Source organism: Propithecus coquereli, unplaced genomic scaffold (genome assembly GCF_000956105.1).
Source record: "Propithecus coquereli isolate 6110/MARCELLA unplaced genomic scaffold, Pcoq_1.0 Scaffold120, whole genome shotgun sequence".
Classification (NCBI taxonomy): domain Eukaryota; kingdom Metazoa; phylum Chordata; class Mammalia; order Primates; family Indriidae; genus Propithecus; species Propithecus coquereli.
The window spans coordinates 746033-760907 of NW_012136081.1; the positions used below are offsets into that span (position 1 = coordinate 746033).

The 14875-nt window shown below is 44.0% G+C and overlaps 1 protein-coding gene across 1 annotated transcript in view; it reads right to left on the bottom strand.

Annotated features, from left to right (window-relative positions):
• The window catches only part of HRASLS5 (HRAS-like suppressor family, member 5), a 21445-nt gene extending 8416 nt beyond the window's left edge, over positions 1 to 13029 (bottom strand). Inside the window, 5 exon segments of the mRNA XM_012664720.1 lie at positions 7972 to 8080; positions 9324 to 9414; positions 10043 to 10430; positions 11723 to 11729; positions 12923 to 13029. Of these exon segments, the coding sequence (XP_012520174.1) occupies positions 7972 to 8080; positions 9324 to 9414; positions 10043 to 10430; positions 11723 to 11729; positions 12923 to 13029 (702 nt within the window).
• Between the last annotated feature and the right edge of the window lie 1846 nt (positions 13030 to 14875).

Consider the following 14875-nt stretch of genomic DNA (forward strand, 5'->3'; position numbering starts at 1 on the left):
TCATTGATTTTTGTACATTAATCTTGTATCCTGCATCCTTGCTGAACATATTTACAAATTCTAATAGTTCTGTGAGTATAGGCATACCTTATTTTATTGCACTTTACTTTATTGCACTTCACAGATAATTGCATTTTTTACATACTGAAGGGTTGGGGCCACTCTGTGTCAACAAAGTCTATCAGCACTGTTTTTCCAATAGCATGTGCTCACTTTGTTAGCATTTTTTTTAGCAAGAATATATTTTTAAAGTATGTACATTGTTTTTTTAGACATAATGCTATTGCACACTTAATGGACTACAGTGTAGTGTAAACAGAACTATTATATGCACTGGGACACCAAAAAGTTTCTGTGACTTGCTTTACTGCAATATTTGCTTTATTGTGGTGGTCTGGAACCAAACCCACAACATTTCTGAGGTACACTTGTATGTGTGTATGTAACAGATTTCCTAGTTTTCTACTTATGTTGAATAGATGTGATAAGAGTAGACCTCCTCACCTTGCTCCTGATCTAGTCTTTCACCATTAAATATGTTGGTTGTAGGGTTTTCATTGGTGCCCTTTCTCAAGTTAAGAAAGCTCCCTTTGATTAATAGTATTTTAAGAAAATTTTTATCATGAATGACAGATTTTGGCAAATACTTTTTCCTGGGGTATTGAGATGATCATATGATTTTTGTCTCTTGCTCTATTAACATAGTATATTACATTAATTGATTTGGGGATGTTATACCAAACTTGCATTCCTGGGATAAATCTCACTTATGTCATTGTGCATAATTCTTTTTGTATGCTACCGGAGTCAGCTTGCAAGCATTTTTCTGAGGATTTTTACATCTATATTCGTAAGAGATATTATTCTTTAGTTTTCTTTTCTTGAGATATCTTTGTCTGGCTTTGGCATCAGGGTAATACTGGCTCATAGAATGAGCTGGGAAGCATTCCTTTCTCTATTTTCAGAAAGAGTTTGTGGAAGATTGGTAATTTTTCTTCTTTAAATGTATGGTAGAATGCTCAGGCTGGTCTCAAACTCCTGAGTTCAAGCAATGCTCCCACCTTGGCCTCCCAAAGTGCTAGGATTACAGGCATGAGTCACGGCGCCTTCATTATTTCTTTACACAGGTATCTGTTTTTGGCCTTTTTATCTTCTCTCTTTCTGGGACTCCCATTATGCATTTGTTGGTTTGCTCAATGGTGCCTCACAGGCCACTGAGGCTCTGTTCATTTTTCTTCATTTTTTTCTCCCTGCTTTTCATATTGGATAATCCCTATTGATCCATCTTCAAATTTGCTGATTCATTTTTCTTTTTGGCAGCTCAAATTTGCTGTTGAGTCACTCCAGTGAATTTTTTGTTTCAGCCATTGTACTATTCAACCCCAGGATTTCCATTTGGTGTTTTTTTATAATTTCTGCCTCCTTGTCGATATTCTCTATTTGATCAGTCATTGTCATTCTGCTTTCCTTTAATCCTTTAAACCCAATTTCATTTACTTCTTTAAACATATCTATAATAGCTGCTAAGAAGTATTTATTTGCTATATCTAATATCTGGGCCCACTAAGAAACATTCTCTAATCACTGCCTTTTTTCTTGTGTATGGGTCACTGTGTCCTGTTTCTTTGCATAGCTCATAATTTGTTGTTGAAAACTGGACATTTTAGGTAATTGTATTGTAGGTATTTTAGGTATTGTGTTGTATTATTGCACCTCTATATTCTGATCTGCCCCACAACCATGGCTGATGGTTGTTGCTGTTTGTTGTTTGTTTAGTGACCCACCTAGACGAATTCTGGGATGTCTGTTTCCCTGACACCATGCAACCACTGAGTTATCTGCTTAGGGTTTTTTTCTTGCTTTTATTTTTAAGCCTGGCTTCCCGGATCGATATAGCTTAATGGTCAGCCAGTGACTGGCCAGAGGTTGAACCACACCTTGAGCTAGTAAATCTTCACCCTTTGCTGATGGATCTCTATGTGGCTTAGAGAATTCATTCTAAGTTCCAGATTTTTACAAATCTACCCCGGATTTTACTTTCTGCATTCGAAAGGCCTCATCAGAAATGAGAGACTCACTAGGCCCACTCTAGTCTCTCCTGATCGTGTGTGCAGGCTTGTGTACACCTTCCAGACCACTAGATCTATTTGGCAGCTTGTCAAGACCCTCATTAGCTGCGTCATTGCTTGGTTTCTACGTTAAGTTTCTGGCTGATCTGTCAGTCTATTGCTTGTCCCAAAGTGTACTGCAACCTCAAGTTAGTTGCAATTTTGGCCTCCCATGATTGTTTGCCAGTGAGATAACTACTGTTTTCAACATCCCTGGGCATGGAATTTTCCACATTTTGCTCCAAATGAAGTTGGTCTTTCTCCACTGTCACTGCCAGTCCTCCCACATGCCCCACCCCCCCAGGCAGACTTCCCTACCCACTCACAGAGCTGCTAGGGGTAGGGGCAGCACTAAATCACTACAGACTTCCACTGTTCTACTGAGATTCCAAGCCTCAGTAGACTTTTTTCAATTAACACTTCTCAATTTGCTATATGTCTTTGGTTAAATTTCCAGTCTTTATTTATTTATTTATTTATTTATTTATTTATTTATTTATTTTTGAGACAGAGTCTCACTGTGTTGCCCTGGCTAGAGTGAGTGCCATGGTGTTAGCCTAGCTCACAGCAACCTCAAACTTCCGGGCTCAAACGATCCTCCTGCCTCAGTCTCACGAGTAGCTGGGACTACAGGCATGCACCACCATGCCCAGCTAATTTTTTCTATATATTTTTAGTTGTCCAGATAATCTCTTTCTATTTTTTTTTTAGTAGAGACAGGGTCTCGCTCTTGCTCAGGCTGGTCTCGAACTCCTGAGCTCAAACAATCCACCCACCTCAGCCTCCCACAGTGCTGAGATTACAGGTGTGAGCCACCACGCCCGGCCAAATTTCCAATCTTTAAATGGCTATCTTCGGCAATTTTGTCCAGCATTATCTTTGCTCTGGGGGGAGAGGATTTGCTGAGATCTGCACTTAGCCATTCCAGAAGTCCTGCCCATTTGCACGAATGAGTTTTTATAGGCAAAAGCAAACAGTCTATGCTGCAACATTTCATGGAAGGATCTGAGCTCAAGAGAAACGAAGTGCTTTATCCAAGGTCCCACAGCAAGTCCATGGCAGAGCTAGGACCTGAAGGGCTCCACCACCACCCTCCCACCCCCAACCAAACCAACTCTCTTCTTCTGCCCTAAAGTGAAAACTCAGTGGCAGCCAAGCACCCACTAGAGGGCTCCCCAAACCAGGATTCTCACCCAGAAAGCAGAATTACATTGTAGTTTTAAATCTGAACTTCATTTTCTTTTGCCACATGCCTAGGGAAAAAGATGTAGATGTACCCCTCCTGAAACCTGGAGCTGGTAGTACATTGAAGAGGGTGAGAGCTGAGGGTTGGGAGGACAGCATGTGGACGATGGCACAGACCACAATATACTATTGTAAGCTTCTTATACTGTATATAAAGTGGTGTAAAATCACTTGAGAGCAGACTGTAGTAAGTCCAAAATTTATAATATAAAAACTAAAACAGGAACTAAAATTATAAAATACAAAAAGTTATAGCCAATAAGCCACAAATGAAATGAAACAGAATCATAAGAAATACTCAGTTTAAAAGAATCCATAAAAAAAGAGGAGAAAAACAAAGAACAGATGGAACAAATAGAAAATAGTGACATGAGAGACCTAAACCTAAAAGCATCCCAATAGTCACATTAAACTACATGGTCTAAATGCCCCAGTGAAAAGGCAGAGATTGTTAGAATGGATTTTAAAAAAAGCAAACCCCAACTTTATTCCACCAGAAACACATTTTAAACGTAAATGCATAAATAGGTTAAAAGTAAAAGGAAGAACAATTATATACCATGCCAACTGTAATTGAAAGAAAGGTGGAATATCTTTGTTAATATCAGAAAAAGTAGATTTCAAAGCAATGACTATCACTAGAGATAAAAAATGTAATTTCATAATGATAAAGGAGTCAATTCATCAAGAAAAATAGCAATCTTAAATGTTTACATACCTAATAACAGGGCTTTATAATTCATTAAGAATAAACTGATAAAATTACAAGGAGAAATAAGGAAATCCACAATTATAGTAAGAAATTTCAATACTCCTCCATATAACTGATAGAAAAAATATAAACAGAAGACCTGAATAGTGCTATGAGCCAACTTGACCTAACTGATATTTATATTAAATAATCAAACACTCCACCCAACAATAGCAGAATACACATTCTTCTCAAGAGCTAACAGAACATTTACCAAGATGGACCATATTTGGAGCCATAAAACAAATCTCAATACATTTAAATGGATTCATGTTATATGCAGGGAGTTAGCTATGCTCCCAGCAAAAAATCGGGTTCCTTAGGTAGGGGTCGTTGCAAAGGATAAGAAAATAATAGAAAATGGAAATAATAGAAATAAAAGAATACACAGAGACAAAGGTATAGTTTTATAGATTTATAAAGATAAAAGACAAAGCGGGGGTACTCAGGGGTCTCTCCGATATCCCCGTCAATTGCAAGGCCACGAGTGAAGTTTCACATGAGTATTTATAGGTACAGTGATCAGTTGCCAGGGGTAACAGATTTACATAATACCGGGTAGTTGTCTTAGGTTAAAAATATTTCAAAGGGCTTCTTTAGATCCCTTAACTAACTCTACGTGAACGAATGGTTACAAAATCTTTCAAAACCAAACTTCTAAGTTCTAAGGTAAATTTATCACTTAACAGAAGGGTTAAACAGAGATACAGTGGCTCCATATTTTTTTATCAAGTTATTGTGTATTGAGACAAATAGTCAGGAGTTTAAGCAGGAACTGTCCCTTGGGCTAATTGCTTTTAACCACAGGTGGTCTGTCAGGTGGGCATTCTTTGATCAGCTCTCATCCTGTGACTCCTAGCAGACCTGCTTTGCCTTTCAAAACAAACCAGAACCACAGGTCTGAGATTTGCAGCGTCACCCTGGAAAGCAGCTGCCACTGACCTTTGAGATGCTCTCCTGAGGTGAAGCAGCTTTTGATATGCAAACTAACACGTTCACATATTCCTTCAGGGCAAAGCTCTGCAAAACTCCTGAGACCATTTCTGTCCCTAATATAGTTATATTAATTTATGGAGCGACAGTTATATAGAGTATATTCTCTGACCACAACAGAATAAACATAAATTATCAACAGAAAGATATCTTGAAAAACTTTAAGTATTTGGAAATTAAATAACATTTTCTGTAACCCATGGATCAAAGAAGAAATCAAAAGTGAAAAAAGTAAGTACTTGGAATTGAACAAAAATGAAAACACAACATATTAAAATTTCTGGGACACGACTACAGCAGTGCTTCACAGGAAGTTTATAGCAATAAATGCCTATAATAGGAAAACAAGAAAAGTCTGAAATCAATGACTTTTTTTGTATTTCCATTTACTAACAACAATCAGAAATTGATATTTTTTAATTTTAATTTTTTTCTTTTAAATATTTTTAATACCATTTCAGTAGTATCAAAAAATATTAAATACTGGCCAAGTTCTGCAAATCTTCCAAAAGATGTGCATTATCTGTAAAATGAAAATTATAAAACATTGTTGAGAAAAATTTAAAAGGACCTAAATAAATAGAACAGGGTTCAGAAGACTCAATATTGTCAATGCTAGTTATCTAAAAATTCAATGCAATTCCAATCCCAGTAGGCTTTTTGTAGAACCTAGAATAGCAGAAACAACTTTGAAAAAGAACAAAGTTGAAGGGCTAACGTTACTTGATTTTAAGTGTTATTTTAAAGGTATGGTAATCTAGATAGTGTGGTACTTGCCTCACCATAGACAAATAGGATCGATGGAATTAAATAGAGATTAGAAGGAGATCTACAAGTATATAGATAATGGATTTTTTACAAAGGTGCAAAAGTGACTCAGTGAAGAAAGGATTGTCTTTTCAGCAAATGGTGCTACAACAACTGTACAGCCATAAGGGAAAAAGTAAACTTTGATCCATACCTCACATCATATACAAAAGTTAGCTCAAGATGTATCAAAGATATAATGTAAAAACTAAAACAATAAAATATCTAGAAGAAGACAGGAGGAAGTCTTTGTGACCTTGGATGAGGCAAAGATTTCTTAGATACAACAGCAAAGGCACAATTCATAAAAGAAAAAGCTGATAAACTGGACTTCATCAAAATTTAAGGATGTATTTTGAAAAGACAAGCTAAAGACTGAAAGAAAATGTTGCAAAGTGGCCGGGCATGGTGGCTCACTCCTGTAATCCTAGCACTCTGGGAGGCCGAGGTGGGTGGATCGTTTGAGCTCAGGAGTTCGAGACCAGCCTGAGCAAGAGCGAGACCCTGCCTCTACTAAAAATAGAAAGAAATTAATTAGACAACTAAAAATATACACAAAAAATTAGCCGGGCATGGTGGCGCATGCCTGTAGTCCCAGCTACTCGGGAGGCTGAGGCAGGAGGATTGCTTGAGCCCAGGAGTGTGAGGTTGCTGTGAGCTAGGCTGACGCCACGGCACTCACTCTAGCCCGGGCAAAAGAGTGAGACTCTGTCTCAAAAAAGAAAAAAGAAAATGTTGCGAAGTATGTATCTGAAGTACTTGCATACAGTATTTCTGAAGAACTCTCCAAACATACAAACCAATAGAAAAAAATGGGCAAAAAATTTGAACACTTCGCCAAAGATGATATATATGGATGGCAAATCAACGCTATTCAACATCATGAGTCATTAGGGAAATGCAAATTAAAACAGCAATGAGATATCCACACACTTACCAAAATAGCTAAAGTTTAGAAGACTGACTATGCCAAATGCCAATGAGGATGTGGAGGAACCACAACTCTCATATCCTACTGGTGACAATGTAAAATGATACGACCACTTTGGAAAACACTAAGTTAAACATACGCCTACCACATGACCTAGCCATTTCACTCCTAGGTATTCACTCAAGAGAGAGAAAAAATGTCTATACAAAGACTTGTACACAAATGTTGAAGCATCTTTATTTGTAATAGTCAAAAACTAGAAACAACTCAAATGCTCATCAACAAGTAATTGGATAAACAAATAGTGGTATATCCATGCAACGGAACACTGCTCAGTAATGAAAAGGAGACAGACAAAAAACAGCACATACGATTTGATATCATGTATATAAATCTCTAGAAAACCCAAACTAATCCATAATGACAAAAAGCAGATCAACTGTTGTCTGGGGATAGGGGTGGGGCAGGAAGAGGGAGGGATTACACAGACGCATAAAGAAACTTTTGTATATGATGAAGATGTTCATTATCTTGATTGTGGTGATGGTTTCATGGCTGGATAGATATAGCAAAATGTATCAAATTGTGTACTTTTATTTTATTTTATTTTTGAGAGAGAGTCTCGCTTTGTCGCCCTGGCTAGAGTGAGTGCCGTGGCATATTAGCCTAGCTCACAGCAACCTCAAACTCCTGGGCTCAAGCAATCCTTCTGCCTCAGCCTCCCGAGTAGCTGGGACTACAGGCATGCGCCACCATGCCCGACTAATTTTTTTTCCTATATATATATTTTTTTAGTTGTCCAGATCATTTCTTTCTATTGTTTTTGGTAGAGATGGGGGTCTCACTCTTGCTTAGGCTGGTCTCAAACTCCTGACCTTGAGCGATCCACCCGCCTCGGCCTCCCAGAGTGCTAGGATTACAGGCATGAGCCACCGCGCCCGGCCCAAATTGTGTACTTTTAATATGTGGAATTTACTATGCGTCAATTATACCTTAATAAACCTATTTAAAAGAAACAGTGTAACCAACATCCAAAATCAGTATGGATGTTTATTAGACACAGCCTAAATAAAGTAAAATGCAACATGTAGAGAAGTTGCCAGAAGGTAAAAGATAAGAATTCTTATGATACCTACCTTAGCTGCTTGGTTTACTAACTAGCCCTCACTCTCAGGCTTGGGTATTGAATTCAACTCTGCTCTCTTCTGGCTAGGTGTGGTCTCCAAGATAACTACAGGCTTCTCCCTAAACGATTTTGCAATCACATAGTTAACAAATAACACTATTTCACAACTATTGGAAAATCTGTATCGGATTCCAAATCACTTCCAATTCTAAATCACTGCAGATTTGTGATTTTAAGATACCTTTCAGTTTCGAGATTATAGAGAACATTTTCCTTTGAGCTTGTTTCTGTGAAGCCATTAGCTTTCGTACAAAATAAATTGCTGTTTGCTAGTTTTTCTAGCAATTTTTTAAAATGCTAATGATAGCAAGGAGTACCTTTCAGGGTTTTTTAAAAAAAAAAAAATTCCAATAATCTTTTTCAAATGTTCAAAGTGATACTTGCACATAGATTACTTTTAAAAAAAGAAAACAGTATATAAGAGCTTATAATGAAATGCAAGGGGCCTCTGCCCAGAGGGAAGCCCTTTGAACTGTCAGCTGTTTCTTCCAATGATTAGCTCCATATTTTGAGAAAGCTTGTAAAGCCACAACACTGTAAACTGCAAGTAATATGAATGAAATCAATATGTTTTGTCCCTCAAAACATGATGTTATGTTACATGAGAGGGCTGAAACAAAAGGCAAGAATATGCTTTTGAGGCAGTATAGCAAGAGTTAAATACTTTGGAGCCAGAAAGACCTGGGTTTGAATCCTAGCTTTGCCACTTGCTGTCCAACCCTGAGCTACTACATTAATCTGTCTGACCCTCAGTTTGATTATCTTTAAAATGGCGATATATTTGTCTCATAGGCCTGTCAAGAGGGTGAAGTGAGAGAGTAACACATCTGGTACATCACCAGCTCAGAAATGGCTTTTTCTTTACCTTTTCCCATGCTTTAACTCTTCTCCAAAATTTCAGCCAGGCAGAATTTTTAAAAGAGACAACCACAATGTTTTTAATGAAAGTGGATTAAGGAAATTTGCAAGAAGGTCGCGTCATTCATTGGTTAGTGAGACCAACCATCAATATTTTAAGCCTCCTACAAAAGTGATTCAATTCCCGGTGCGGGAGGGGCGGGGTTGGATAGTGACCGTGTGGCTAGAAACTGCTTTCAAGGCACGCCTGTGGCCAGAGGGTCGCAAATCCAATACAATCTTTTATCACCCAGGAGCAAGCCAGCCTTTCGCTTACCCGTTAGTGCTAGGCTGGTTCACACAAAAACCACCTCAGGATTTGTTTTACAGAACTGCCATCCAAGTCAACTCTTCAAAAGGCTTCTCCCACCCAAAGACCCAGGTCTTACATGCAAAGAATCTTACCCCTGCTGGACGCTTCTGTCTGGTTCTAACGTGCCCTGCTGGGGCTGCTTGGGCGGGAGCTGGACCAACGCTTGGGATCCCACGCATTCTTCTAATTCACGAGGGGGAAAGCTATTTAAACCACAGTTGCCTTCTTTGGGGGATAAAATCTGTGAAAGGAGAGTTTAAGCAAGCGAGCACCTTGACGGTATGCAAATGCGGTAGGCTCCGAGCTCTAGTTTAGAACCGTGCCTGGCTAATGGTTAGCCCTCGATAAATTTTGGATGAATGAATGGGGTTGTGGGACGAGGTGCTGGAGAGGGCTCAGTTAAGCTGCGAAGGAAAGACTTTGGAACTCCCGGGGACGGAATCCGGGAGAGGATAAGGGCGAGCTGCCTCTGCCACAGATTGCAGAAATCTTGGGGCTGAGCCCCAAGGCAGAGGCTTCTGCGGAGCTAGAGCCTTCTTAACTCTACCTGGAGGAGCTCCCGTCACTGTCCCACTTCCACCTGGCATACAGTAGGAAGGAGGGAGTCACTGGATGCCCAGCTCGCTTTGATTAAATTAGTAACGAACGGTCGTTCTGAAATATTCACTCATGGTTAACAGGGAGTTAATCGACAATGTCTAAGACAAGAAGCTTTCGAGGTAACAGCCTGCTGGGTCCCGGAGAACAACCCAGGAGGACTTCCCGGCCAGGGCGCGGCGGCCTCGTGGGGAGGGGCCCATTCCGGGCACACCTGAGTGGGGCGCAGTTGAGCGTCCGGGAGCTGGTTGATCGTCATCTGGCCGGGTACCGGCGGTTCTCCCGGCGGGTTTGGGGAGGGACTGGGGGAACCTAGGGAGGCGGGGCTCGTACCCGCCCCCGGCGGCCGGGCTCAGGCCCACGCCGCCCCTGCGACCTCGCCGGCCCCCAGGCCTCGCAAGGGTCAGCGCGCCGGCGGGTTCCCAGTCGGTGCGGCCCCCGGTCTGCGGAGCCCCGTGGTCGCCGGCGCTGGGGGCGGCTGGAGGAGCCGCCGCGGAGGGAGGGAGCGCGGCCCGGGCGGGCGCGGCGCGCGGTGAGCGCTTCCAGGAACACAGCGGCGAAAATGCCGGAGCTCGAAGGACGGGGTTCTGGGGATCGGGGTTCTGGGGAGCGTTCAGAGGAAAGGCAGGGTGGAAGAGCGTAGGAGGTTACTCGCTGGGTAGCAGAAACGCAGAACAGTATGCGCAAAGGCTCGGGAGCGCCTATGTGGCTGGAGAAGCTGAATGTTTCGGAGCAGAGGCGCGAAGCGTGTAGAGGGGGAGGTTGAGACCAGGTTAGGAGCACACTCGGGAGTTAATCTCGAGGGATTCAGAGTTTTTATTTTTTATTAAAAAAATAAAATAAATATAAATTTATATAAAATGTAATCTATACATACATAATATGTAAGATATACGAAAGAATACATGTAGTTATGATACATGATAATAAAATTACTACCCCTGAATATACCATCTACTCAAGAACTGCAACATACCTAGCACAGATGCTCCTGACTGTGCATTCCTCCTTTATCCCATCTCCTTCCCTCCCTCCCGCCAGAGGTAACCCCTCTCTTTACTTTTTTTTTTTTTCTTTTTTTAAGACAGAGTCTCACTGTGTTGCCCGGGCTAGAGTGCCGTGGCATCAGCCTAGCTCACAGCAACTTCAAACTCCTGGGCTCAAGCGATCCTCCTGCCTCAGCCTCCCAAGTAGCTGGGACTACAGGCATGCGCCACCATGCCCAGCTAAGTTTTTTTTCTATATATTTTTAGTTGTCCAATTAATTTCTTTCTAATTTTAGTAGAGACGGGGTCTCGCTCTTGCTCAGGCTGGTCTCAAACTCCTGAGCTCAAACAATCCGCCCGCCTCGGCCTCCCAGAGAGCTAGGATTACAGGCGTGAGCCACCGCGCCCGGCCTCTCTTTACTTTTTAAAATAGTTTTTTTTTAATTGTTTCTTTGTATCCCTAATGCATTGCTTTGCTTTGCCTATTTGAAACTTTATAAAAATGGCGCTATGGTCTGGATGTTTATGTCCCCCCACAATTCATATGCTGAAATCCTACCCCTCAAGATGAGAAAATTAGGAGGTGGAGCCTTTGGGGAGGTGATGAGGTTTTGAGGGTGCAGCCACATGAATGGGATCTATAAGTGTCCTTATAAGGAGGTCTGGGAGAGCTGGCCTGTCACTTTCACCATGTGAGAACACAGCAGCTGACAATCTGTTAACCAGAAAGCAGGCTCTCACCGGAGGGAATCTGCTGGTTGCCTTGATCTTGGACTTCCCATTCTCCAGAACTGTGAGAAATAAATTTCTGTAGTTTATAAGCCACAGATTATAAGCCTGGGCACATCATTGCCAGGACACTCACTGTGCTACGGACAGGGAGTTCGCCAGGAGCACATCACACACACCTGCTGCCTGGGAACGAGAGAAAAGAGGGCTTTGTTCCCTGCTGATGCCATCAGCTCACTTGTCACACAGATCCTGACAAGGAAACCCAGGCCGGGTAAGATGATCCACTGATCCACCCAATAAGCACTGAACTCTTCAGGGAATCTCAGTTGGTACAACAGTTTTTGGTCCAATCTACATACAGTGAAATGCAAATATCTCAGCTGCTCCTGAGTTTTGTTCTCATTCTGGTTGACTCTGCTTTTGCTGTGCACACGTGAAAATTCAGTCTCCGGCGTGTACAGTCCCACGGGTCTGAACCACCTCTCCAGCCCCCCAGGGAGCAGCTCCTTCATCCTCAGAGTCCCCAGCCTGTCCCCTTTGAGGCCAGCCTCACTCTGTCAGCCCCTGGCAACCACTGATCTGTCCTGTGGTTTGGCCTTTTGCAGAAGGGCGGTTCACTGGAACCCTGCAGGGTGTGGCCCTTTGGGTCTGGCTTCTTTCATTAGCAAACTGCAGCTAAGGTCCCTCCCTGTTCCTGCCTGGTCAGGGCTTGTCCCCTTATCACTGAGCTGTCTTCTGTTTCTGGTCAGACCACCCTTTCTGTATCCACTTCCGTGTGGAAGATCATCTCAGTGGCTTGCAGTTTTTAGCGGTTATGCATGAGGCAGTGAATGTGGTGTGCAGGTTGTATGTGGATGTCAGTTTTGAAATCAGTTGGGTAAATATCTCTGAGCACATTTGGGTCGTGTGGTAGGCATCTGTTGAGCTTTGTAAGCAAGTGCCCGACTGCCTTGCAAAGTGACTGTGCCACTTTATATCGCCACCAGCAGTGGTCAGAGTTCCTGTAGCTCCACATGCCCCCCAACCCCCAGTGTGTGGTGTCACTCAGAAGCCCTTCCTGCCGCCGCCCATGTCCCATCCGAGGGCCTGGCATGTCCTGGGGAGCACATTCACCACACAGCCTTGTGAGGCTGCTGCTGCCTGTGTCCTCGGGAGCCACCTGAGATCTGGTCCCACGTACCCCAGCCAGCCCAGGGCTGGGAGCCCAGTAGGTGCTCAGAACATGGTGCTGGCTCCTCCCTGGGACAGGAGAGCCCATGGGCCCTTGGGAGCTCTGTCACCCACTCCTCTTGGACCCCTGCCTCCCCACAGGGATAGCCTCCTCCCTCTGGATGTCCCCATCTCACCTGAGACCTTCCATCCCCCAGCAGCCTTACCTGACGTCATACTGTCGCCTGAACACGGTGTGGTCCCTGAGGGGCGGGCTCTCGTCCAGATCCATCTGGTGTGTGTGCAACGATGACACCTTGCCCTGCTCCTTCATCCCCTACAGGGCAGGGCCAAGAGGAGGAAACAGCCTCAGAATGTACCAAAGACTCACAGCCACCAACAGCAATCACAGGCAGGCAACACTTCCAGAAGGAAAGGAAGTTTCTGTCTGCAGAAAGCTCTTTGTCTTGCTTGTGTCAGAAGCCAGGGAGGGTCGCCAGAGCCCAGTTCTCCCACGGTGCCCACTTCACCATCTGTGCCCAGCAGTCCCAGCAAGGGGACAGCCGAGGACCACCCACTGCTGCTGGTCAGACCCCAGAGCTCCTCCAGGCTCCAGACCTTCCCTGTCATCTGAGCCACCTGTTAACTAGACAGAGACCAGGCCAGCCCAGGTCAGGCCTCCTGCTCCTCCTCTACTGGAGGGTGAGTTCCCAGGGGAGCCACACCCTGCCCATCCTCCCCCTCTCCCCCTGGGGAGGGGCCTGTCCCCTCACGTGAGGGTGGGCATCCCCTGTCCCTAGCTTCCTGCCCCAGAACCTTCCTCCCAGGACTCATCTTGGGGCCCTCCTGCCTGGGCCTCTGCTCCATGAGGCCAGCTGGCCAGGGCCACAGCGGGAGCTGCCACCGCCTCCCGTGTTGAGCTGGCTCCCTGCCCAGGGCCCCCGAGAGCTGAGTCCTGCAGAGGGAGGGAGGGCTGCCCGGGTCCAGGAGAGCTGGGCCTGGGGACTGTGGCTTCCAGGCCTATCTGTGGTGCCCACTGCCCATCCCTGAAGCTAGAAACACCCAAGAGGAACTGGGACCCCACCACCCTGACAGCCCCACTTGTGGGCCCCCAGTTATGAAGGGAAATAAATACCCTCAGTGGTCCCGATCGGCCTCACTCACACTCGTGTTTCATGTTGTCCTCAGCTGTTTTGCTTATAGAGAGGAGCAGACTGGACCTGGCGTCTTCTCTGTAGCCACCTCTCTAGATGCCCTTGCTCATTCTGACACACAGGTGTTTCGAGAATCTCTCGAGTGTGCTGAGGATGTGGTGATATACTCAGAATGCACTCTAGGAGAAATGAACTTCATGTTGTTTCTTCCCTTTCATCTGTGTGACAGTGACTTTTATTTTGTTGTCGGGTTGTGCAGGTTGAGACCACCAGAGCACCTCTGCAAACAGTGATGATGGCAGATACCTGTGTTGTCGCCTTCCTGATTTTAATGGAAATGGCTTCAGCTCCCTAAGATAGTTGGTATTGGATATTTTTAAAATAGTTGTAAAAGGATATTGACTTTATTTCCATTCAGATATTTCTTAATAATTTTTTGACAATCTGTACATGGCTGCGGACTTGTATTGCCCAGCTTTCTGGAAAGGAGTGATGTCATCCCAGCTTTTCCAATTTAATGTGTTGCTGGGATATTGAGTGCCCACAGACTGGGCGCCTCCTCGGGCTCCTGGAACACATCCTGCTTGGCCATGATGTGTCACTCCCCTAGTACCCCGATGCTTTAGACCTGTGCAGATTATATGTAGGATTTTATGTGCATAGTCACATGTGAAAGGGGTCTAGAAACCCTCTCCAGCCATGTCTTTACGAGGCTTTGGTGTTGAGGCTAAGCGCTTTATGAAATGACTTGGGAACATGCCATTTTCACTGGTCCGTAAGCCCCAGGGGGGAGCTACCATCTTGAGATCATGTGGACCTCAGCCCTGATCAGCAGGACCTGGCCCTCCCATGACGGTGGTCCTTGGGTTGTCCTTTCTTTGTCTTCCACGTGGGCCAATTTTGACTGAAAATCATCCATTTTCTCAGTTTTCAAATGTTAGTGGCAGAAGCACTGGGGAGGGATTTCAGGGCAGGGGCCTAGAAGACATTGCCACCCCCAGGCACGTCCAGCAGCCCAGGATGTGC